The sequence below is a fragment of the Pelobates fuscus genome, chromosome 9 (assembly GCF_036172605.1).
Source record: "Pelobates fuscus isolate aPelFus1 chromosome 9, aPelFus1.pri, whole genome shotgun sequence".
Lineage (NCBI taxonomy): Eukaryota > Metazoa > Chordata > Amphibia > Anura > Pelobatidae > Pelobates > Pelobates fuscus.
In genome coordinates this window covers 148,929,547-148,955,560 of record NC_086325.1, presented here as the reverse complement: position 1 = coordinate 148,955,560, position 26,014 = coordinate 148,929,547, and the positions used below count along the sequence as shown (strand labels likewise).

At 41.4% G+C, this 26,014-nt stretch overlaps 1 protein-coding gene across 5 annotated transcripts in view; it reads left to right on the top strand.

Moving 5' to 3' along the window:
- Positions 1-228: 228 nt before the first annotated feature.
- The window catches only part of ATP2B3 (ATPase plasma membrane Ca2+ transporting 3), a 123,942-nt gene continuing 98,156 nt past the window's right edge, over positions 229-26,014 (top strand). For all 5 annotated transcript variants that reach the window (XM_063432717.1, XM_063432715.1, XM_063432720.1 and 2 more), the window contains exon 1: positions 229-564. In XM_063432717.1, coding sequence (XP_063288787.1) covers positions 363-564 — 202 coding nt within the window. In that variant the 5' untranslated portion in view covers positions 229-362. The remainder of the gene's footprint in view (positions 565-26,014) is intronic.

Below are 26,014 nucleotides of genomic sequence, written 5' to 3'. Positions count from 1 at the left end.
AAAAGTGATTTAACTCCCAAATGACAGAGATTTGAGCAGCGAGACTTCAGAGGCATGATCGATACACAAAAAACAGCTTCATTAAGCTAAATTAGTTTTGGCAGCTATAGTGTCTCTTTAAGGGTCTTTACAAATAATGTTGCAAATCAAATAAAATCAATGTGTCAAAAGTATTACTCAATCTTAACATGTATCAAGCATAACTGTTTATTTTTTTCCTGTAGGCCCATCATCTTTTTGACATACCCACTGATACCGAGCCTCAAGACTGTGGCCGCGATTTTCGGGAAAAAACAACACACCTTCACGCCAATTTGAACGAGCCTTAGACAGTCAATACGAGAAAATATCACATAGTCAAGATGGGAGATTTAAACAGTTCAGTGGATTTTTACCCAAAGAGCCAGCAGAGAGAGCAGAACCATGCCAGTGGGTTCGGCTGTACATTGCAGGAGCTCCGTTCTCTCATGGAGTTGCGAGGAGCCGAAGCTATTCAAAAAATACAAGACAGTTATGGTGATGTCCATGGCCTTTGTAGGAGACTGAAGACTTCACCCACTGAAGGTAATCCAATTATTTAACTTCAAAGGAAATGTAAAGAATGTATGGAAACTACTGTATCAGCTTAACAGTAATATATACACAAGGACATTTAATTTTATTTTTTCATTTTTATATACCATATTTTTCGCTCCATAAGACGCACCTAGTTTTTAGAGGAGGAAACCCAGAAAAAAATATTTTGAACAAACTGTCCCATAGTGTTTCTTAACACCCCCCCTCCCCTGTCTCATAGTGTTCCTTACCACCCACTCCCCTCTCTGGTCTCATAGTGATCTTTAACCCCCCTCCCCTGTCCTATAGTGATCTTTAACCCCCCTCCACTATCCCATAGTGATCTTTAACCCCCCATCCCATAGTGATCTTTAACCCCCCTCCCCTGTCCCATAGTGTTCTTCCCCCTCCCCTTGTCCAATAGTGTTCCCCCTTCCCCTCATGACATAGTGTTCCCCCCCTCCACTCATGCAATAGTGTTCCCCTCTTCCCTTTCCCATAGTGTCGTTCCCCCCTCCCCTTGTCCAATAGTGTTCTTCCCCCTCCCCTTGTCCAATAGTGTCCCCCCCTCCCCTTCACTTCCTTTCATTCCGTCCGGAAACTAAAATTTAAGTTCCTGTACTGCGGTGCATGCTGTTCTGCCGGCCCACGCTACAATACAGGTAAGTAAACTTACACATTCGCTCTATAAGACACACAGACATTTCCACTTACTTTTGAGGGGGGGGGGGGGGAAAGTGCTTCTTATGGAGCAAACAATACGGTACATGATATAAACAAACAAATAAATTCAAATTTTTTTTTTGCTACCATTTACATGGGGATTCATGAACTCTCAAAATACTTACTGGGAAGTTAATTTTATTTTTAAATAAAATAAACATGGTCTAATCTTACTTGAGGACTTGCTAAGTGTACTGGCAGAATTTTGTTGGCTCTGTGGCATGTGCAGTAATCTCTGGATGGCAAAAATAGTATGTAGTACGACCATGCCGCAATACCTTGATAAATCTCTTAAGAACACTGTTTCAGACGTAAAAGACCAGCGTGACAGAAATTTTCCGTCATGTGTCCCTAAGGGGATTAAATAATCAAGATGGCGAAACATCAGTCACTGAGTGAGATCTGTTATATATATCCTTCCAGTAATCAAAGAAGACAAATCAAAATGTAAGACTATCACATAAAAAAAATAAAAACAAATGTTTATATGTCAGCAGATCCCTTGGGTGAGTTGAAAGTTGGAACTTTGCCGAACTAGCAATAAAATATTTATGGGCAAGTGACAGGTAAACTGAGCTTTGCATGGTGGCTAACGCACAATTAGGATGTGCAGGTGTTTTGTGTTTTGTGTTCTAGCCCCAGAATAAAAAAAAATGCAATATAAAACTACGAAGAATCAAACCGAGGATGTGTTAATGCGTGCAATCTGTTTTGCAGGGACAGCAGATGTTTCAATTTTGAATCATTGTTTTGAACTACTGAAAAGATTTCTACGAATCTAGAAACTAAATTGGCGTTAAAGGAACTTTAATCAATTTCAATTAAAACACGTATTTAAAAGTGTTTTTATTTCTGAACTAAACACTGTTTGTCCCAGCTGTGTGAAAATGTTTTTGTTGTTTTTTTCAGAAGATACAGTGGGGTGTATTCAATAAAAGGCGTCGATTTAAAGGAACACTATAGTCACCTAAATTACTTTAGCTAAATAAAGCAGTTTTAGTGTATAGATCATTCCCCTGCAATTTCACTGCTCAATTCACTGTCATTTAGGAGTTAAATCACTTTGTTTCTGTTTATGGAGCCCTAGCCACACCTCCCCTGGCTATGATTGACAGCCTGCATGAAAAAAAACTGGGTTCACTTTCAAACAGATGTAATTTACCTTAAATAATTGTATCTCAATCTCTAAATTGAACTTTAATCACATACAGGAGGCTATTGCAGGGTCTAGCAAGCTATTAACTTAGCAGGGGATAAGAAAATCTTAATTAAACAGAACTTGCAATAAAGAAAGCCTAAATAGGGCTCTCTTTACAGGAAGTGTTTATGGAAGGCTGTGCAAGTCACATGCAGGGAGGTGTGACTAGGGTCCATAAACAAAGGGATTTAACTCCTAAATGGCAGAGGATTGAGCAGGGAGGCTGCAGGGGCATGTTCTATACACCAAAACTGCTTCATTAAGCTAAAGTTGTTCAGGTGACTATAGTGTCCCTTTAATATTGTTGGATATGCTTTTCAAATTACCGTATATACTCGAGTAGAAGCCGAGTTTTTCAGCCCATTTTTTGGGCTGAAAAACCCCAACTCGGCTTATACTCGAGTCAAGGTCTGTATTATGGCAATTTGCATTGCCATAATACAGACCGGGGGAGAGGGGGGATGGCAGAGCTGTAACTTACCTGTTCTGCAGCTCCTGTCAGCTCTCTCCTCCTCCGCGCCGTCCGTTCAGCACCTCGGTCAGCTCCCAGTGTAAATCTTGCGAGACTTACTGTGTGAGCTGATAGAAGGAGCTGCACGGACGGCGCAGAGGAGGAGAGAGCTGACAGGAGCTGCAGAACAGGTAAGTTACAGCTCTGCCAGCCCCCCTCTCCCCCCCACTGAACTGCCACTGGACCACCAGGGAAGGAGAGCCCCCCTCCCTGCCATGTATCAAGCAGGGAGGGGGGACGAAAAATAAATAAAAATATAAATAAAATAAGAAATAATAATAAAAAATAATAATAATAATAATAAAAAAAATAATAATAAAAAAGGGGGTATAAGGACCACTGTGGGAGGGGGGGGGGGTATAAGGACCACTATGGGAGGGAGGGGGTGGGATAAGGACCACTATGGGAGGGAGGGGGTGGGATAAGGACCACTATGGGAGGGAGGGGGTGGGATAAGGACCACTATGGGAGGGAGGGGGTGGGATAAGGACCACTATGGGAGGGAGGGGGGGGATAAGGACCACTATGGGAGGGAGGGGGGGATAAGGACCACTATGGGAGGGAGGGGGGGGGATAAGGACCACTATGGAAGGGAGGGGGGGATAAGGACCACTATCGGAGGGAGGGGGTGGGATAAGGACCACTATGGGAGGGAGGGGGGAGAAAAGGAACACTATGGGAGGGAGGGGGGGATAAGGACCACTATGGGAGGGAGGGAGGGGGGGGATAAGGACCACTATGGGAGGGAGGGGGGGGGGATAAGGACCACTATGGGAGGGAGGGGGATAAGGACCACTATGGGAGGGAGGGGGGGATAAGGACCACTATGGGAGGGAGGGGGGGATAAGGACCACTAGGGGAGGGGAGGGGGAAGTAAGGACCACTAGGGGAGGGGAGGGGGAAGTAAGGACCACTAGGGGAGGGGAGGGTAAGGACCACTAGGGGAGGGGTGAGTCAGGACCACTAGGGGAGGGGGGTGAAGGAACACGGGGGTGGGGAGGTAAGGACCACTGAGGGAGGAGGAGGGGAGGTCAGGACATATGGGGGGGGGGCAAATATCATACACACACTGCATTCATACACACACTGCACTCATACACACACACACTGCACTCATACACACACACTGCACTCACACACACTGCATTCATACACACACACACTGCATTCATACACACACACACTGCACTCATACACACACTGCACTCATACACACGCTGCACTCATACACACGCTGCACTCATACACACGCTGCACTCATACACACACACGCTGCACTCATACACACACTGCACTCATACACACACGCTGCACTCATACACACACACGCTGCACTCATACGCACACACTGCATTCATTATACACACACTGTAAATAAATATTCAATTAATATATTTTTTTTAGGATCTAATTTTATTTAGAAATTTACCAGTAGCTGCTGCATTTCCCACCCTAGTCTTATACTCGAGTCAATAAGTTTTCCCAGTTTTTTGGGGAAAAATTAGGGGCCTCGGCTTATATTCGGGTCGGCTTATACTCGAGTATATACGGTACTTAAAATGTTTGCATAAACTTTTAAAATTATTTTGAAAACAAATATTTAAATCTAAAAAGATATATCATATATAATAAATATATATATATCTCAATATAAGAAAATGAAGATATGTTTCATACTATAAAATAGTTTGAAAGGTTTATCCAAACATATTAAATAATTTGTAAAGCTTATCCAAAAGTATTCAATCAAGGTCTAAATCGGAAATTGTGGAGAACTTACAAAACAATGCAAATAATAGGTATAGTTAACTAAACTGTGAGAAATGCACAGCTATTGTTTTAATCTTGGCTCTTCTCCCTTAAGTTTTGCAATTAACTTGTCTTGTTTTATTGAATACCTTTAGGTTAGGTCCTATGCATTACACAGGCTATGAAAGCAGCCTTTAGGATTGCAGGATAAAACTTACCAGGAAAGGTCTGTCACTCGTCATAAGGGGTTAATGTGGATAAGTGCGAGATAATGCATCTTGGAAATAAAAACCAAAGGGCAGAGTACAGAATATTTGATAGAATCCTAACCTCAACAACGGAGGAAAGGGATTTAGGGGTAATTATTTCTGATGACTTAAAGGTAGGCAGACAATGTAATAGAGCAGCAGGAAATGCTAGCAGAATGCTTGGTTGTATAGGGAGAGGTATTAGCAGTAGAAAGAGGGAAGTGCTCATGCCATTGTACAGAACACTGGTGAGACCTCACTTGGAGTATTGTACGCAGTACTGGAGACCGTATCTTCAGAAGGATATTGATACCTTAGAGAGAGTTCAGAGAAGGGCTACTAAACTGGTTCATGGATTGCAGGATAAAACTTACCAGGAAAGGTTAAAGGAACTTAACATGTATAGCTTGGAGGAAAGACGAGACAGGGGGGATATGATAGAAACATTTAAATACATAAAGGGAATCAACACTGTAAAGGAGGAGACTATATTTAGAAGAAGAAAAACTACCACAAGAGGACATAGTCTTAAATTAGAGGGACAAAGGTTTAAAAATAATATCAGGAAGTATTACTTTACTGAGAGGGTAGTGGATGCATGGAATAGCCTTCCAGCTGAAGTGGTAGAGGTTAACACAGTAAAGGAGTTTAAGCATGCGTGGGATATGCATAAGGCTATCCTAACTATAAGATAAGGCCAGGGACTAATGAAAGTATTTAGAAAACTGGGCAGATTAGATGGGCCGAATGGTTCTTATCTGCCGTCACATTCTAGCATACTGTAGGGCTCAACATTTCATGCCATACGATCATAGGCTGTATGTAAAAGTAACTAAAAGTAGCTTTTATGCAGTTGCCTTTGGACTCCATATAGAAACATAGAAACATAGAATGTGACGGCAGATAAGAACCATTCGGCCCATCTAGTCTGCCCAGTTTTCTAAATACTTTCATTAGTCACTGGCCTTATCTTATAGTTAGGATAGCCTTATGCATATCCCACACATGCTTAAACTCCTTTACTGTGTTAACCTCTACCACTTCAGCTGGAAGGCTATTCCATGCATCCACTACCCTCTCAGTAAAGTAATACTTCCTGATATTATTTTTAAACCTTTGTCCTTCTAATTTTAGACTATGTCCTCTTGTTGTGGTAGTTTTTCTTCTTTTAAATATAGTCTCCTCCTTTACTGTGCTGATTCCCTTTATGCATTTAAATGTTTCTAGCAAATCTATCATATAAGTATAATCAGATAGCGTATTGATTAAAAGTTAATCTTAATGAAGTCCAGCGATCAATATGTTTACGTTTGCTGTGATTAGCACTGAGATTGTTGTTAAAGTTATTGCGCATTTACATTAAGAGAGGAGCTTACTCTTGATCTCTCACTCCACTAATTCTGACAGCTTGTCTGCGAATGCAGGCTATATGTTGCAATATTTTTTCTTGCACGGTGCCTGAGTTTGGTAATGGATGGTGACTGATAGGTAGAGTTATACAATGTATTCAGAGCTTTAGACATAAACAGCCTGTTCTCTCGTCTAACAACACTCCTGATGGACACAGATTTAAGCCGTGCGGCTACTTTTACAATAAGCTATTTTCTTTCAAACAGTAACACAAGGGTATGAACGTTTAAAAACATGAGCTTTGTATTTCATTATTTCTGCTTTTAAAAAAATTGAGATGGGAAAAAAACTCATACAATGTTTAAATAAAAGTCATTTATTAAAAAAAAAATGTAAGGATCAATTATAAGGATTTATTCAATAAATTGGAGATAACAGAGACCTTACAAGGGAACTGCAAATTGTAGACCTGAAGATCTGAATTGGAATTAATTTATTTTCAGATTTATCTATTATGCAGCTGACAGTTTTTTTGTCTAACAGTTGTCTTTTCCTGTAACAGTTTTTCCCAGTCCCCGGTTTAGTAAATAAACCCTTTAATTATCAATCTCGATTCTCTTGTTTCTGTGCTGTTGCTTGGCAACCTGCATAGTCTGTGTGTATTAATGCAATTGCTGTTTATAGACACAGATGAACAAGAAAACACAAGGATTGCAGCTGAATTTACAAATGCTCTGAGTCTACAGAGATGCATTAAATAGACCTTGGATTTGAGATTGTATGCCTTTATTAATTAAGCCTTGGGAGATACAGTCAAACAAAATAGCAACAGAGAAAAAAAAAACAAAACGCATGGTTTAGCCAGCCACAGTAGTCATTTGCTTGTAATTAGATTAATCTTAACGACAGCATAATTCATATTCCTACGTTTATCATATTCTTTTATGCATCATTGTTTGTCGTATGATAAAAATAATATTTATTAGTGTTTTTCTGTTAGTGTCTTGATGGCTGATCTTCGTTTATAATGTTGTTAAATATTAAAAATGTCAGGCGACGTGCTGTGCTTGCCTTTATTTTTCGACGTTCCATAACTAGTGATTGTAAACAAACCCGACCACCTTCTAGCCCGTTAACCCCTCAGTGACCAAAGCTTTCCCTAACATTTGTGACAGAGGCCTTTTGTGCATTTTTGCATTCTTGTGTTTGTTATGATGACTTTCCTGATGTCCTATTAAGCTCACCCAAACATAGTATATATCTTTATTTTATTTATTTTTTAGTTAGAAGAAAAATGATACAAAGTAACATAGGAATACATAAATGAGGAGGCATCACAATAAGCGCATTAACAATGTATAAGGGAAGAGTCCCTATCTAGACAACTCTTGACGGCGGTTAGGTCACTGATCCATGCCCTCTGGTGGTAACGAGTAGCGTCGGCGCTCCAGGTATGGATAGAGAGGGTGGAGGAGATCAGTGAAATAGTGGAACAGACAGCGGATCTGCAGGACAGAACTGAAAAACTCCTGGAAGTGTAGAGACCCTGGTTGTATTATGTCTCAAGCCTGCCGGGAGATGCGGCAATGGTGGGTTAGCAGAGCGTGTGTCTCCTTGGGCTGTGCCATCGCCGCCTGCTGGATTGACGGTGACTAACCTAGGACTTGTGGTGTTTTCATTGGGGAGCTGTGAGACTGGTGACTTATTGGTGTAGCATTGAGAATTACCTGGAATCCCGTGGGGATCGCCCTCCCACCCCCTTTTTTTTTTCTCCCTCTTACTACACCTCTTCCTTTATCTCCTCTCTTATTTAAGTCCATGTTCATCCCAAACAATGCAACTGCCACCTAGTGGGGAGCAAATGCTAGATCAAGGCCTAACGGCAAACGATCTCCAAGGCACGATGGGCACCGGCTAGCAGGATAACCATTTACAGCCAATAAGGTCTGAAGTATTCCATTTTGCCTGCTACAGGCAGTTATCGTTCCTACTCATATTGGAACTACTGTTGTGTTCCTGTTGTGGCCATAAACATTACAGCATTTTTGATGAACCTGTACAATTGATTGTTGTGTCATTCACAACTACTTTTGATTCTTGTACGGTTTGTTACGCGGACAGTATGTTTTCATATGCTTACATAGCGACTTTATCTGTAACAGCATAATAATATGAAAATCTCAAATATAGATTGTCAAAAAACAACAACCCAAAACAATGTATAAGGAAATAACCTATTATCAGCGTTCTGTTTATGGTCTTATAGGTTGGTGCTGGCTGAGAAGCTGTCTGTCAGCCTGTCGTGCTTGATGCCAACTGACATGCACTTTAAGTGGGTGCTCATGCCCAATTAGCGGCCAGCCCACACATTGTGGATGTCAACAATGACACAAGTTGTTTCAATAATGACTTCCCCTTAAAGGCAAGCCCACCCATCCTGATTTTTTCAATTACACTGGGTATGAGAGCAGGAGAATGTAGCTAAATGTTCTTACTTGGAAAATCATTGAACTTTCATTGCCACCCTAATACTAGGCACTCTTACTGGTCAACTGAAAGCATCAACGAATTAGTATTCCGTCACAGCTAAATGTTTTTGTGAAAAGAGAAGTACATTTTATATGAATTAGTTTAGATTTTCTTGTATCTGTCCCTTTTGAAGTCCTACTTGAAATTTTATCTTTATAAAGATTGAAGCTTTGTCTGCTAATTCTTTGCAACGGGGCTCTTAAAAAAAAGCAGTAGTAACCCTCTTTCTTAAACTACCCTTTGCCTTGCTAGCTAACTGCATGAACTTGGAAAGAAACATTCAAACATTCTCTATATCATAATGGAAAGAACAGCATGGTACGTCTAACAAGAATCTCACATAGAGAGATAGGAATGTTTTTTACAAAATGGGTAGAAGGCAACATATAAGACTTTTTTGTATCAAAATGCTGTGCTACAGTTTTCCATTGTATATCCCGGCTGGAAATCCGCAAGTGGCTTAAAAGGACTAAAGCCCAATTCAGTTATTGTAATGGATGAGTTACAGGCCTAGTCGTGACAATGGAGAAAGCATGCACGTGGAAGGGTTAATGGCAACCTAACCTCTGGCTATCTTGTTCTTGGTCATTGGATGACGCATTGGAGCAAAAATGTTAATCCCAAAACTATAGTGTCTTATGTGTCTCCTATGTTAAAACAATTATCCTTAGAGTGATACTATACACACCAAAACCACTGAATTGTAATGTAGATGTTGGTTGAAAGATCAATCAGTGCATTACACGATGACCCCCAATGGGACTAGTACATTTCATCCAAAAAATACTGGATTCAATTGTGCTAGAATGAAAATCTGACCTATTCAGGCTTTTTTAAAACAAACAGAATTGGTTTTAACTGTAATTTGGGAAAACATTTGACCCACGCTCATGCTTTATCAGGGCAGTTCCTTGGTTTCTCCAAAAGCAGAGCAGGGTGGCAGGACAGGACCCTAAATTCAGGACTGTTCTTTAGCAGGCATAGTTCAGTGGGGAATGTAGGGAGATGTGAGAATTTCAAGAGGAGGGATTTTGGTAGGTGTTGAGGAGAGGACTTCACTTTATACTGGCAGCAGTGGGTCTCGAGCCGCCCTACATATATACATGTTTTGGATTTTCCTGTGGGCGCAAGAAACCAGGTGGCCCGTTGGAAACATCGGTAGTCTTAGCCTTGAATGTGTGCATGGCTAATATTCTTCTTCTTCTTTTTTTTTTTTTTTTTTTTAAACAAATGCTCCGTAGTAAAGTAAAAGAGAAGTCGCAAAATAATTGCTCAGTAGTAAAATGGCTAATAGTCTCACTATAGGGTTAGTAGTAAGCATTACAGCAAAAGGTAAGTGATTGAAAATCTAAACCTTGGAACCACACATACTGTATACATATTAAAGTAGCCACCGCCCTTACCTGCCAATTTTCTGTGTTCTAATTCGGCAACTATGTCTATGAGGTTGACTTGGTGACCATAGTTAAACTGATATGATATTCATAGCACAGTTTATAGTGCATTTAGTTACCTTTTATATTATTATTATCTAAAATGCTCTGAGCTACGTCCCTTCACACTATATCTATAATGTTTGTAGATTTTATAGAAAGTGGCAACTTTGCAAACTCGAAAGGGTCTTCATCAAGCCATTGTAAAGGAAAAACAAGTGCCAAGCTTTCAACCACACACGTTTTTCCATCAAGGCATGATAGAGTAATTTGTAAGGACAAATGTTTGATACAATTTCTGTAATGTTACAGGATATCTATATCTTCTTCTTGAACTGTACAAGTGCTTGTACCACAATTTCTCAAAGTTTGTCCATTGACCTTGCACAGGCTGTGCTTACATAGGCACATGAGAAATACTTTATTTTAAAGGGAATCTCTTAGTACCAAATCTACTACTGCTCTCTGTAATGGTTATGGTGACAGGAGTATCCTAGCCCTTCTTTTGCAATCACACCACTTTTTGCCACTCCCCGTCTCCCTGCATGCAGAAGAGAGAGTCAGAAGTTCCGGAGCTAAGTCGTGGAATGCAGGGCTTGCTCATTGGCTGACAGCAGGAGACGATTGCTCTCAGCCAATGAGCTACGCCTGCTGGTCTTGCCTGAGGCAGAGCGCTACCGTCTCTCACTGAGCTGTACTTGTGGACCTCTGGTAATAAGTCAAACCATTGTAAAGCAGTTTGACTACTTAGAACGGGTAGGCGCTAGGGTGCTCCTGGCACTATAACCACTGGATAAATTGGTTATGGTACTTAGAGCGTTCCTTTAACTAGAATTGAAAGAATTCAGAATACAAAGTGACTTGTTTGCTCCTACAAATTTTTCTCTCTTTCCTGTCTGTCTACTCCATGACAATAAAATCCTGCCTGGAAGCTTGGTTTACACATTTCAGCGCTGCCACCCCCAGGTGCTGGATGCAGCTGATGTCAGAGAAGACCATGTTCCTTCATCGCTGCCGGCTGCATCCTGCACATGATCAGCTAGAACTTCGGTGGCAGCGGGAAGTGTAAACCAGACTCCCAGGCAGTATTTTAGTTTCACAGAGCACAAGCAGAGTGGAAAAGAGGGCATCCTGAGTCCAGCACCTTAACCCCTGCATGACAGACGATGTGTAAATTCTTCAGAATTTGCAGTAGAGACCAGGAATCAGCTGGGAGATTTTCAGCCACTCTTGGTCCTTGAAAAAAAAAAAAAAAAGATTTAACTCTGGGCAAAGTTGCAAAATAGAGATAGACCAAGATGAAGATTCAAAAATCATAGATAATCATCTCCAGCCTATAGTGTCTCTGTGAACATCGGCGTAGTAAAACAAAAAATAAAAATAAAATCATGGTTTGGGGACAGAAATTTACTAAGAAAATCAAACACATCCCCAGTTACCGAGATAAAGTGCATCATACCATCTTGGTAGAACAGCATCATACTGCTTAAAGAAACACTCCAAACAGCATAAACACTAGAGCTCACTGTAGTGGTAATGGTACCTGGAGTGCCCTGGCTCCCCTCCTCACCACCACCACCCCCACCCCCACTGTAAGTAGCTGAGCTGTTTTTTGAATAATTTGACTTCTTACTTAGGTTTTGCCGGGTGCAGCTCCCAGTCTCCACTGCTGATCCCAGAGAGCAGGAAGTTCCTAAGCAGACACTTCCAGATCTCTGGCAATGAGCAGTAGTGGTTATGGTGCATAGAGTGTTCCCTTATTTATTTACAATGAATGAATTGCTCAATTTGGTAGCATGTAACTGGTGGCCAGCTCGGTCTTCTTTTTTACTCTGAAAATAATGGTGGTCATGTTTCTGTTGCACACACCTTTAGTGGTCAACAGCATGTTCTTCCTTTACTTGACGAGGGTTTATTTGTGTCAAATTGTGTAAAGAACCATTTTTTCAGTATTAAAGAAACACTCCAAAACCTGCTGACATCCTTTAGGTGTGAACTGTCTACCTCCTATTCCTTGTTTTTTAAAAGTGAAAAAGAAATTCAGATAGCCTTGAGCGCTTTCATTCTCACCTGCTCTGAGCACACACTAAAGCAGAAGTGATGACTTTTCATCGAGGAGCTTTAGATATGGTGCTCCTTGATGAGCTGATGATCTCTCAAGGTCGGAGCCGAGCTGCAGGAACAAGGCTGTCTCACCACTGGCTTAGAGGCAACTTCTATTTTAGAACACCGTGACTATATCTTTTTCCACCTTGCTATAACAAGAAGTGCAGATAAAGTCGTTCCTGAAGTATACATTTAAAAAAACGTAAAGTCCCTAAAACGCACAATTGGTTACCTTGATCTAGCCAGACCAACTCAACTTGGAACATAATTTTAACCATAATTCTAGAATATAATATTAAATGGATTGTGAAATGAATCACACTCCATGTGTATTCTTTGACGATTATGTAAGCAACTGTTGGCTAGATATTCGAGTTCTTCCGTTTACATGCTTTTGCGGATAGGGAAATGGTTGAGGTATTTAACCATTTGGACAGACTGATTATTTTTTAAATCTGCCTCGCTTACACTGTTAGCATCCACCAGAGACATTCTGACAAGCCTGGAAGATACATTGCACATTTACATGTACAGTTTCTGCAATGAAACCATCGCTCGCTGAAGCTACTGGAACAATAATAATGAGGTCAATGGTTCTGCAATGTTCCTTTACACTTCAACTCCCACTTACCTTCTCATCTAGTTTATGAATGAAATGGAAAAATGAATGGATGGATGAATAAATGAATGAAAGAAGAGAGGAAGGCAGAATACTGGACTTTAAGATCTGTGGTGAGAGAGCAACATTGCCTGCTTTAACAAACAAGTACCTTTACTGTCTCTGCTTTTAGAGTGCGTTTTGTGTTTAATCCTTTTCTGCTACGAATTATACGTTTTCTAAATAAAAAATATTTGAAGTTCCGCCAATATTATATAACTGGTTTATCGCAGAATCTATTAAACTCTGCCAGCCATTGTGGAGGAAAGGGAGGGAGAGCCTTGAGATCACTCCTGCTTTTTGCAATGTAGTCATCAGCTGATGTCAGAGTAGCCTGATCCTGCACCGAAGGACTTCCGCACTGGAATCAGGTAAGTGTTTAAAGGGTTATTAACCCTTTCATCACTGGCAGGAAGGATCCGGAAAGGGGGTGGGGGGGGGGGGGAGCTAACGAGTCAGAGGGACACTTGACAGTATTTCTAACACTATAGTGTTCCTTTTATCCCTGTTGTCAAAAATAAAGTCCAAGAGGAATTGAAGATTATATTAGCTTTAGTGTACTAATAATCTTAATTTTAGTAATGACAGGAGGCGAATATTTGCATATCTTTCTTTACTGAAAACTCCAGCAGCATAGAAACAGTAACAACCAATCAGAGAAAAGATATGCTGCCCATAAAAGGCCCTGTCTATGACATCACTTCCTCTTTCTTTGAAGCGAAACAATAAACAGCAACAATAAACATAATCATATTACGTCAACAGTTCAAAAAACATATTAGAATATCCAACTCCAGTAGTTCCGCGATGCAGAGGTATGGAAGGTGAATCTTTGTCTCGATGAGAAGACGTTCACGCTGCAAGAAGAAGAAAAAGGTGAAAGGTTTCTGGCGTGATAACTTGTCCGCATACAATAAGCATTAAGCATCTGACATACCAACGAACATTAGAGTGTGAAACATATCAACATATATTAATACTAAAGCAATGGTATTTAAGAATCTATGAACACCACATAATTCAAGGTTCATGTCTAATATTCAACCTATACAAGACCCTCAAGATACGGGTCTAATTAACAAACATACAAACCATAACGTACTTACCTTCCTGAACATAAAGGGCATATTCTGTTCCACACAAGAAACATGGGAGGGATCCTATAGGGTGGGAAATATTCGCCTCCTGTCATTACTAAAATTAAGATTATTAGTACACTAAAGCTAATATAATCTTCAATTTTACCACATGACAGGAGGCTTCATATTTGCATTTTTAAAGCTTTGAATTGACCAATGTGAAGGAAGCATGAGATGTTGTCGGAATAGAACGTTCTAAACGTACTTTCTCGCGCCCAGACCGCGCAGCGTATAATGCCGGCTAGGGGAGTGTCAGCCCGAAAAGGCTTGTGAGGCCGCCGCTCCCCTGACCGAGTGGGCTCCGAAACCAGGTTCGACGCCCGCGAAAGACAATAGCCAACAGACCCATCTGGTCAGTGTTGCGGTAGTCACCGGTCCATGAGGGTTCACGTAAGACGTCAGGAGGTGACCCGTCGAATGAGTTTGAAGGGGGATATTGATATCGGCATACCCATTAGCGTTCTGACCACGCATAGTGTGGTGTCTGACACCGAAGACGAATCGGACTTAGTTCGTCTCGACATGGTAAAGGCAACCCCGTCTGGTGTGAGAGAGAAACCATCCATATCGCAAGCCCTAACGTCCGCCAGACATCTAAATGACTCGAGGCATAATAGGAGGGCTAGTTTGGCTGAAGGTTGTTTCAGTGACAAACAAGGATTGTCCGATCATTCCCTAAGGGATCTCAGCACCACATCCACCTGTCAGAGGTGTGAGTACTTGGGTGCCAGGGGTCTCGATAATTCGGCACCCCGTAGTAGTCGACAAAACCAGTGAATATTGATCTACTGACCTGCCCTGTACCGGAACGTGCGCCGCCGATATGGTGGGTCAGATCACGTTGAGGGATCGATATGACCGACCCACGAGACCAGGTGTGACAGATAGTAAGGATCAGCGTGACAGGTGCGGTAAAGGGGTCGGAATCCCTTTCCACCCACCAATCACTCCAGGCCGACCAGGCAGAAATATAGCATTTCCTGGTGCCAGGAGTCTACGAGTCCCATAGAAGGACTTAGGTGATGCAATAGGTCGTGGACTGATCAGGAGCCCCTGAAACCGTCCAGGTCACTAGTGCCAGTAGTCCTTCCCTGACAAGGGAGTGAGCTTCCCCTCGCGGTCCCGTCGGAAGAAGAGGAAAGTCAGGGAGTAGTAGAGGGTCTTCGCACGACATCTCCAGGCGATACGGAAAACCGCGGTTGATCTGTCCGAGGGGTGTCATGAGCAGGAGCGATATCTTGTGGGTACGTGTGTATCGAAGCACCCTTGCTATTGTGGAGAACGGCTGGGGCACGTTTGTAGGGTACATCCACCGCTTCGCATCCGGAGGAAGAGTCAAGGATCGTTCAGCCAATTCAAGTTTGTATGTGAAGTAATCACTATCGAAATTCCGTCCTCATTTCTGCGGATAGTGAGATCCAATGGTTGTAAGAGTGGCCGGTGCGTACGTATCTCGCCATCAGCTGTTGCATGGCCCTGAAGTGTAGTGGGCCAGGGAATATCGATTGTATGGAGGAGGAGAGGAATCCCGCAGTCCGGCGAGTATCCTGAGAGGAATCGTATCCAACCTTAGGGTGTGTCTGACCTCTATCCTTATAGAGGTGATCTTTGCCCTAGACCGACGCGGAACGTGGTTCTCCAAGCCGATGTCGAAAAAAACGAGGAATTGGCCCAACTCAGATGGAGAAGCGATCATTGTTTGTGTACTACCAAAGGAGCAAACCAGTCGTTATCGCTTAGGAGGTCTTGTAGAAGATGCATTTTCTCTATCTTGAAGTGTTTGTGACATAGCCTTGTAGGGTCTGGAGAACCCCGGTGACTTAGGTAATAGTCTCCCAATTCCGTAAAACAGAGAGAGGCTGCCGGTCGTAAAATTGGAAACAGTTAACTATGTAGGTCGACTCACTAGTAGAGAAGCGAGTAAGAAAATATATGAGGACTGTGTATACGACCTGGAACCTGTCGCCCAGAAGCGGCTGGCGGCTCGGTTCCGCTACCGACCAGTCCTCCCAAAAACATCCTTCCCCGTAGGGGAGACTTGAATAGATTTACGTGCTCCTTGAGTTCTGCCATGAACGCTACGTCAAATAGTAGGCCTTGTGCTTTTGGGCCGAATTCTTGTCTTTCCGAAGTCCCATAATGTGTTGTTGATGTGCACCAGAACAGAATTGCGTCTGTCGGCGTATAGTACGCCAGCTATTGGGCTCGGGCGCAACTACCACTTTGTCTGGGCATTTGGCCTTGAGGCGTGCGCATACTTCCATCCCCAGAGGGTTGCGCAGCCAATAGCGTTCATCCAGGAACGGTCCGTCTTCGGTCACTCTGGTTTAGTGCCGCTATTGCTACCTCTGCCTCGGCCGCTGTCACCGAGTCAGGTTTCCCTAACGTACTTCGAGGAAGTGTCCTCCATCAAGCGGTGTGTGGCAGAGCCCATAACAGAACCTTCTCCACTGAGGCAGCTAGAGCGGCGTTTGTCATTGCCTAAAAATCTTGGGAAGGTTGAGAGTGTCCACCATGACTCATTCCCATCCTGTTTGGAGACAGTGGTAGTCAGTGGGAGTAGTGGTTGAGGATCAGCACGTAGGAGTGCTAGACTCCTGGCAGAACTGGGGATCACCCGGGTAAAATGGTTTGAATTGCCTGTTTAGTTTGTCTGAGAGTATGAATACCTGTGCCAGGTGTAGAGGGGTCACCTCTATTAGTTTAATCTGGCTACTGAGAGCCGCGGTGCAGGCACGACTGACAGGTAGTGGTGTCTGGTCAGGTTAGCCGGGTCCACCACAAATGTACGCCAGAGCTGTATGTATGGTATTAAATTATACAGGCTGATTATAGAGGCGCGTGGGGCCTGTCTCCATAAGGTCTGCAACCGCAGGACCCACGTCTGTTCGGTTGGGTTCATCCCAGGTGGTGTGCCATGGTAACCCAGAGGACACCCACAGCAAAGGTAATGGTCTGTCAGTGACCTCGCATGCATATCTGGGGGGTCACCCCAGGTGGTGTGCCATGAAAAAGTCCCCAGAGGACACCCACATTATAATTATTGGTACCTTGCAAATATTGCATGCATATCTGGGGGTCACCCCAGGTGGTGTGCCATGTAAAAATAACCCAGAGGACACCCACGTTCAATGTGTACACTAGGCACCGTAAATATACATATATGTATCCCTGTGAAGGGTACTACGCAGTACACTCAGTTTTCTTAGTGGTCCTGCCGTCAAGCCGTATCCAGCATGGTACTGTTGCATTAAAGTAAACTGACAGGCAGTGAGAGGGCTGTATATGCACGTAGTCAGTGAAATCAGGGCTGTATGTGTTTATCTCTTGAAAATACAGGCCCTTGTGCATATCATCGGGGTTCACCCCGGGTGGTGTGCCGTAGCAATCAGAGGACACCCACATCAATTGAAATGGGCCGTCAGCGCCCTTGCATGCATATCTGGGGGGTCACCCCAGGTGGTGTGCCATGAAAAAATACCCAGAGGACACCCACATAAATTTTGCACCCTTGGGTACAGTAATGTAATATAACCCTGTGCCGGGTAATCAGTATAATATTCCCTTTTGAAGGGTATAGCAGCATTTGAACCCCTGGGGGGAAATATAGTTGCATCCGTCCCTGCAGGGACCAGTGAGGCAGTATGTCAGTTAAGGTATGTATATCATATATAGTACAGCCTTCATACCAAGAAAACTCAATTGTGCCAGCATAGACTATCTTGTACCGAACAATAAAAAACAGGACCACCATCAGAATGTGATCATACCTACTGCCAGTAAAAAGACCTTGTTGGTTATGGGAACCGGTGATATATAAAAATCGTTTCACTTAATTCCATGTAAAACATTTTAATGAAAATCATTGAGTTTTTCATAGGTGCCCATATTGGGGCTCAAACATGCCTATAGCTAGAATAGCAGTCTGTTTGTTTGCAGGCAAACAGCATGACACCTAAACTGTGTGTGGTAGCTTTAAGTCAATAGCAGTGAGTGTTTAACCCCTTAAGGACACATGACATGTGTGACATGTCATGATTCCCTTATATTCCAGAAGTTTGGTCATTAAGGGGTTAAAGCCATCTTGCAAACATGGATTTTTAACCGATCTATACATAGCATGTGACAAGGGTTGAAAATGTGAAATAGTCCATATATTTTTACTAGCATACTATTTAGCTGGTGGTCATATATTTATTAAATGGGTAACTTACTAAAAGGAACTAAGTAGTTTAGTTCCTCTGGAAGTAAAGGGGGGGTTGGGGGGTCCCTGAGGGGGGGTCCCCCAACTCCGTTGCGGCGATCGGGTGATTCCCGAAGCGCCGAGTGAAGAGAGAGAAGGGCCGTCGCGGGTCTCGCGAGCCGCGAGAACCAAGATGGCCGCCGGCCGCGTGAGTGGGTGAGAGCTACCCGCTCGCGGCTGCGAGCGGGAAGGGAAAAAGAGCGGCAAGAGACAATTCTAACCCCGGCTACCCTCCACCCGTCCCTACCCAGCCCCCTGTGCCAGTCAGGCCAGGTCCGCGCGGCGAACGCGGCACGGACAGCCGTGACGCCCGCGGACCGTCAGCCCGAAAGAAGCGAGGTAACAGAGGCACAGAAACAAGCAGGGCGACTGAGTAAGTGAAAACAGGAGGGGGACAGGTATAGGTAGATAGGGGTGAATAAGGAAAAAAACAGTCATAATACATTAAGAAAAATAAGAAAAACCAGTAATAATACATTGAGAAAATAAGAAAAACCAGTAATAATACATTGAGAAAATAAGAAAAACCAGTAATAATACATTGAGAAAATAAGAAAAACCAGTAATAATACATTAAGAAAAATAAGAAAAACCAGTAATAATACATTAAGAAAAATAAGAAAAACCAGTAATAATACATTGAGAAAATAAGAAAAACCAGTAATAATACATTAAGAAAAATAAGAAAAACCAGTAATAATACATTAAGAAAAATAAGAAAAACCAGTAATAATACATTAAGAAAAATAAGAAAAAAAACTGTAATAATACAATAATAAAAGTAAGAAAACAGGAATAGTGCAATAAAAAGACAATATAAGTACATAAACCAGAGAGGTAAAATTACTCTGACCTGTAGGCTGGAGCAGCAAAGAAAGAGGAAGTGATGTCATAGACAGGGCCTTTTATGGGCAGCATATCTTTTCTCTGATTGGTTGTTACTGTTTCTATGCTGCTGGAGTTTTCAGTAAAGAAAGATATGCAAATATGAAGCCTCCTGTCATGTGGTAAAATTCAGTCTCATATGGGCTGGTATTCTTTTCTAGGAGAGTCCTCTCCTTTGTTCCCAAACAAATCCAGCTAACATAACCAATCTATGATACCTGGGCCCTTGACATGACATGACTGACTCTTGATTGGTGCCTGTCAGGGTCTTGTATTTTTATAGCAGAATCCTCACTGCAGGCACAACATGGGGTGCTCTGTGAAGGTGTCAAACCACACTGCCGCAGCCATGCTCATTTCATCAAAGACCCCAAACTTCCTGCTGGAACATACAAAGATGCTGAACAAAATAAAGACAATTCAGAATAATGCTACCAGTTCTGGGACAGAATCTTGCACACTGTGTGTGATAGGGTTGACAAGTAGTAGCTATAATTTATATACATTATAGGTTCTTAGGTCAGAAGAGTATAGTAGTAACTGTATAAAAAATGTATGTACTGGTCTGGTAAAAAGAGTTTTACTCTAAATCGGAAAGATAAGTGTGAACGTTACATGCCCACCTATGGTATGCTAATAAATGGCTTCTTGACAGACTTTGCTTTGTGCCCATTCTCTATCTTCTGTGTCCAGAAAATATATTTCCGTTGTGTTGTGGAAGCTCTCTTGACTTCAGGGTTTAATAATCAACTGAAAGTCAACATCAGGGTATTCTTCCTCTCCACAAAGAATTTGACTGTTAGATCCTCCTACCTAGTTGCCCAGTTTAAGTCCAAATCAGAAAACTCTACTCTTCTTTCTTAGTTTTATAATACAAATTGTATACTAATAATGCAAGAACTAAAACACAAGAACTATAAAAGAATAGCGTTACATAATCTAGTTTATTATTGTGCATTGAGGCAATAGGCCCCAATCTTCTTTATACTAGTGGCCTGGGGGGTGGTTGTCCATCTTCCCCCCTTGCCAGCCTTCTTCTGGGAACTGGGTTGGTTACAGGAGGAAGTAGATGTTCTATTTTAAGTTCTACTTTTGGAGCAAAGTCTGGTAGATCTACATAATACTCCATGTGGAATCCTAGATCTTAATACATGGAGCGTTTTATTGTAGGATATTCGTTCTTTGTACTTGTGTTTTTTTAAGCATTCATTGTATTTGTTTGAAAACACATTTTGAGAAGATGTTTGAATTTTCCTTCTATCTCCACGTATACCATAACTATATATATAATAAACTGCTGACACTTTTTAGAGTAATGATGTAACAGTTTAAATTTCCAAAACTTAAGTGTAAGAAAATGTATTGTACCTGTGTACTGAGTTCAATGTTTCTAAATAATCTTTCAACCATCTACCTGGTGAAGGTTTGAGTGCTCACCCACACTTTTTTGGATTTTCTTTCACAAATTTAGATAAATCTTTCTAATCTGCTTCAAATCTGAAATCCTGTGGAATTTGTTACATTTGTAGTTTATCAATAGCCTGAGAGGCCCTATCTGTTCGATACCTACCACTTATCTACTAACAATAGCCAGCTAATTCTCCGACGATACAAACTTCTTAGTGGCAGTAAAATAAAAAAAAATAAAAAACAACATTCTAAATCTTAAGTCTGTGTCTCCTGCACAGTGCCTGAGCAAAACCACAAATCTATTAATTTAGTTACCGGAGAAATCTTAATCCCTTTCATGAAAACCCATTAACGCAAGAACTTGTGGGTGTAAGTGCAGATAATTTTACCACTGTCTTCAACTCAGCATGGGTGTTCTGTACATTCCATGGAGTGCACAAGGACAAACCACATGGCTGAATTGCAATCTCGTGTTCTAAACTGACCAGAATTTTATAAAAAGAAAATCAGAGGGATCTGGAAGTGTAGTTCACATTTACTAATTAAATACAGCATTTTATGGAATGACTAATCCCATTCCAATTTTTTAATACATTTCACCTGATAGTAAGCTATAATAATGCCACGCTTAGCTATCGTTGGCATATCGCATTTCCCTGTTAATAGACTAAACAAGGTGTACAAATGCTAAGAAAGAGAGAACATAGAATTGCTTGAATTGACATCTTCTCTGAAAGACCCAAAACGATTTAGCTTATTGGTAGTATGCTTGAGTAGCCTATATATATCCCAACTATTACAGCAGTGAATTCTAAATTCAAGGCACTAGAGAACCAACTATGGAGACACACATTCATGGCTTCCTCTGTGCCTTGTCAGTGAGGTAGAACAAAAAAGTGGTCCACGCCTATAATGCCTCTTACTTGTATGGGGAATTTATCTTAAGGGTCAATCCAACCAATAAAAAATAAAATAGCTAAACCTCACCTTGACCTAGTGCCAAACCTCCATGCAGTTCGAACCTCCACCTCTATCACCATTCTCAACAGCTTGAGTCGTTGATTTCAGCTTCCGCATCAGGTGGTCCGTGTTCACCAGATGTCCATCATGGTCTTTTTACTATAGGAAATATGAGTTCCTCTGTATAAAGAGTTTGCTACATGTAATTTATTACACTGTATGTGTTTCCAGTCTTTCTCTATACATTGTATCTCCCTCTATGTGTTTTATCTCACTCTTGCTGTGTGCTATCTCTATCTCATGCTATGTTTTTCACGATCCCTCTCGTTCACCCTCTATGTGTTTTCTCAGTCTTGTTTTGTTCTATGCATTTTTTGAATCGCTCTATGCTTTTTCTTGGTCTTATTGAATGCATTTTCAAATCTTACGTTATGCATATTACCATATGGCTCTATACCTTTCTGTTGTACACTTAGCATTTTTTTTTCTTTCCACACCATTGAAAACTAAGCATTTTCCTATGGACACTCAATTACTGATGTTTTGCCATATGCGTAGCTGAATTTGGATGATTTATTGTATGTCGGCCTTTTTCACTTGCATGTCAATATATATATACACTTATATATGTTCAGATACTCAGTGTTCTTTTTGACCAATATACTGTGTGTAGGTATGATGTATACATAACAGATATAGTCTTTACTTTGCTATTTAGGTTATGATGTTACATTATATACATATAAAGCAGTATCATCATTTTATTCTTGGAAATGCACACTAATGTTAATGCATTTTCCTTATTTTTTGTTTTGTTCAGTTCTTCTCCTTGGATAGTAGTGTTCACAAATTGTTTAATGTAGTCGCGTTCACATATTGTAGTGGACTATTGTCCACACATTGGTCCATGTATAGTAGTGGTCATATACTATTTTATTGTAGTGGCCCTCATGTTTTGTTTTACCATCAGTGTGTCCTCAAATGTTGGGCTCCTGTGATAATGTCTATGTATCCTTGTATTCTGGTGTTTACGTATTGTTCTTGTATATGTTAGCTTATGTATTGAGTTTTGCTCACTATTGTCCTTGTATAGATGTTCAGAAATTGTCCTAATATAGAAATGGTCACTTTTGTCCTCAGATAGTTCATGTTTGTTCTCATATAGGTGTTTAAGTTCTCGCTTATATTGTTGTATGCATATTGTCTTTGAATGGTAGTGTTTGTGTTTTGTCCTGGTATATGTATGTTTGCTTATTTGTTGATTCCCACCCATTCACAGTTGTAGGACTGTTTATTGCTTTCCTGTAAGTTTATATCTGATTAACGTCAACGTTATCTTGATAGATGAATAGATTATTCTTCTCTTACAATTTCCTCTCAATCCATTTTATATAATACCTCATGTAGACCCCATTCATGCCTAAAACATCTAGTAAAATGCCTAACTTAGAGTCTCTATATCAGAAGGGTCACTATTGCACTGGAGAAGGCACTGCTAATATGCTGTATAATGCGTTGGGGACCATTGCAGGAGGCCTGATGAATATGATAAGTCTGTCCTCCGTCCTGCCCCAGGAGTTATGAACCATTGGGTTCAATTTTAAGCAGCAATTGAGACTTATTTCTAAATTGTTTACAAAAAAAACAAAAAAAAATTAATTGACTTAATGAAGCAGTTTTGGTGACCATACTCCGGCAGGCTATTAACAAAGCAGGAGATAAGAAATTCTAAATTAAACAGACTGTGCAATACAGGAAGTTTAACCATAAGATCCCTTTCTACAGGAAATGTGTAGGGAGACATGTAGGTCACATGCAAGATAGGTGTGACTAGGTCTCACAGTGATTTAACTTCAAAATGGCAGAAAGTTGAGGTAGTGAGACTTCAGGGGCATGATCTATTCACCAAAAGCACTCTGTTAAGCTCAAGTTGTTTTGGTTCTTATAGTGTCCCTTTAAGACAAGGGGTTGAAAGTGCTGATTGGAAAAAGCCTATTGAAAGACACAAATACATATATAAGTAATGAAAAACAAAGTACCCCAGTATATTAAAAAGGATTTCAAAATAATGAACACTACCCATGAAAAAAGCAGAAAAAATATTTTGAAAATAACCAACAGAAAAATGTTTAAACGATAAAGGAAAATGTATAACAATGGTAGAGTGTGAACATAGTATAAGCACGTGCTTAAACTGATAGCATCATCTCTGTAAAGCAACTGAAGGGCAATGAACATAAGATTTAATTAACAGTGGTCACTATATTAAAAGCCAGAGACCAAGCAGCCACAAATGGGTTCGAGTAATAGTATCTAAATGGTATAAGGAGATTCGTAATTTATGAAGGATAATACCCGTTCCCTGGACAAAGTAAATTACAAACAGCTTAACAGTTGATTAACCGTGATCACTATTATTGAAAGTGTGAGATTTAGTAGGGCCAGAAATACATAACTCAAGGGAGAGAGTCGAAATCGTACAGAAGCGTTATTAAAGTGATAACATCATTTTCATAAAGTAGATAAATCTCAATGATGCTGAGCCCTCTTATAAACAATATAATAAAGTCAATATATAATATATCTCTGTTATCTCTGCGATCTATACGGTGAGCCCCAGGTCACAATCGTCAAGTCTACCATTATTTGTGACAGCACGAGGTAGTGAGCTTTTGCTTAAAATGGGACGTTTAGATGTCTTCCTTTTCATTTTTAAACCCCATGGCTTCAATTCATTGTCCTTTGGGAATATAAAGGGTTAAAAAAACATTTAAATATGTACCTGATTCCAGTGTCTCAATGCTTTCCTATGGGGTTTTTCAACACACTGCACCTCCTCATGCAAAGCGAGTCAAATTTTACTTTTGTCACTAGGTTATTTGAATAATTACATGAAATATTTAAAGGGATACTGTAGTGGCAGGAATACAAAGCTGTATTCCTGGCACTACCGATCCCTCTGCCTCCCTCCTTCCCCTTCTACCCAGTAAATAAAGGGCTCAAAACCCTTTATTTACTTACCTGATCCCAGTGCCGATGTCCCTCGGCATATTGAATCAATGCTTTCCTATAGGGAAAAATGCAGAGCGTGAGGACGTCCAGCGTCAGATAACGGACCAAAAGTCAGTTTTGATTCAGGAAGCCCTCTAGTGGCTGTCTGATAGACAGCCACTGGGGGCAGACTTAGAGCTGCAATGTAAACAATGTAAACCCCTTAAGGACCAAACTTCTGGAATAAAAGGGAATCATGACGTGTCACACACGTCATGTGTCCTTAAGGAGTTAACATTGCAGCACTAGGTGCAAAAGGGACACAAAGGGAGATTTCAAACAAAGCTCTGCAGGGAGCAACAGTTCAGAACAAGATTCTTTAGAGAGAGATAAGATATATCACAAGCATCTGTAGTGGAGAAAGATTCTACAAATCGTTCTGCAGAGGCAATGTTTTCAGCGCAAAACTCTGCTGAGTGGATGTGTGCGGCACAGGGCTCTGCTAAGTGGATGTGTTTGGCACAGGGCTCTGCAGAGTGGATGTGTTCGGCACAGGGTTCTGCAGAGTTAATGTGCTCGGTACAGGGCTCCACAGAGTCAATGTGTTCGGCATAGGGCTGCGCAGAGTGGATTTGTTCGGCACAGGGCATTGCAGAGTGGATGTGTTCGGCACAGGGCTCTGCAGAGTGGATGTGTTCGACACAGGGCTCTGCTGAGTGGATGTGTTCAGCACAGTGCTCTGTAGAGTGGATGTGTTCAGCATAGGGCTTCACAGAGTGGATGTGTTCGGCACAGCGCTCAGCAGAGTGGATGTGTTCGGCACAGCACTCAGCAGAGTGGATGTGTTCGGCACAGGTCTCAGCAGAGTGGATGTGTTCGGCACAGGGCTCAGCAGAGTGGATGTGTTCGGCACAGGGCTCCGCAGAGTGGATGTGTTCGGCACATGGCTCTGCAGAGTGGATGTGTTCGGCATAGGGCTTCGCAGAGTGGATGTGTTCGGCACATGATTTGTTGGTCCTAGCAACTATTATTATTATTCTTGCTTCGTTCATATGTTTAGATGTTTTTATACCTTTGCATTACACTTCATTATTATTTTATGTTTCTATCCCTGTGTTACACTGCTGATTCTGTTGATGTTACCAGTGTGTGTTTGTCACCAATCAGCGGATCGGGTATAACAGGGTTGCCATGGCAATCAGCAGTAACTACTCTAAATGTGACTTTGTTGCTAATTAAATTGCATAAATGAATGTCTGTAATATTGGCTAAAATATTTATATAAAGGAATGATTTTTACTGTATCTAAATCTATTAGCATAATTT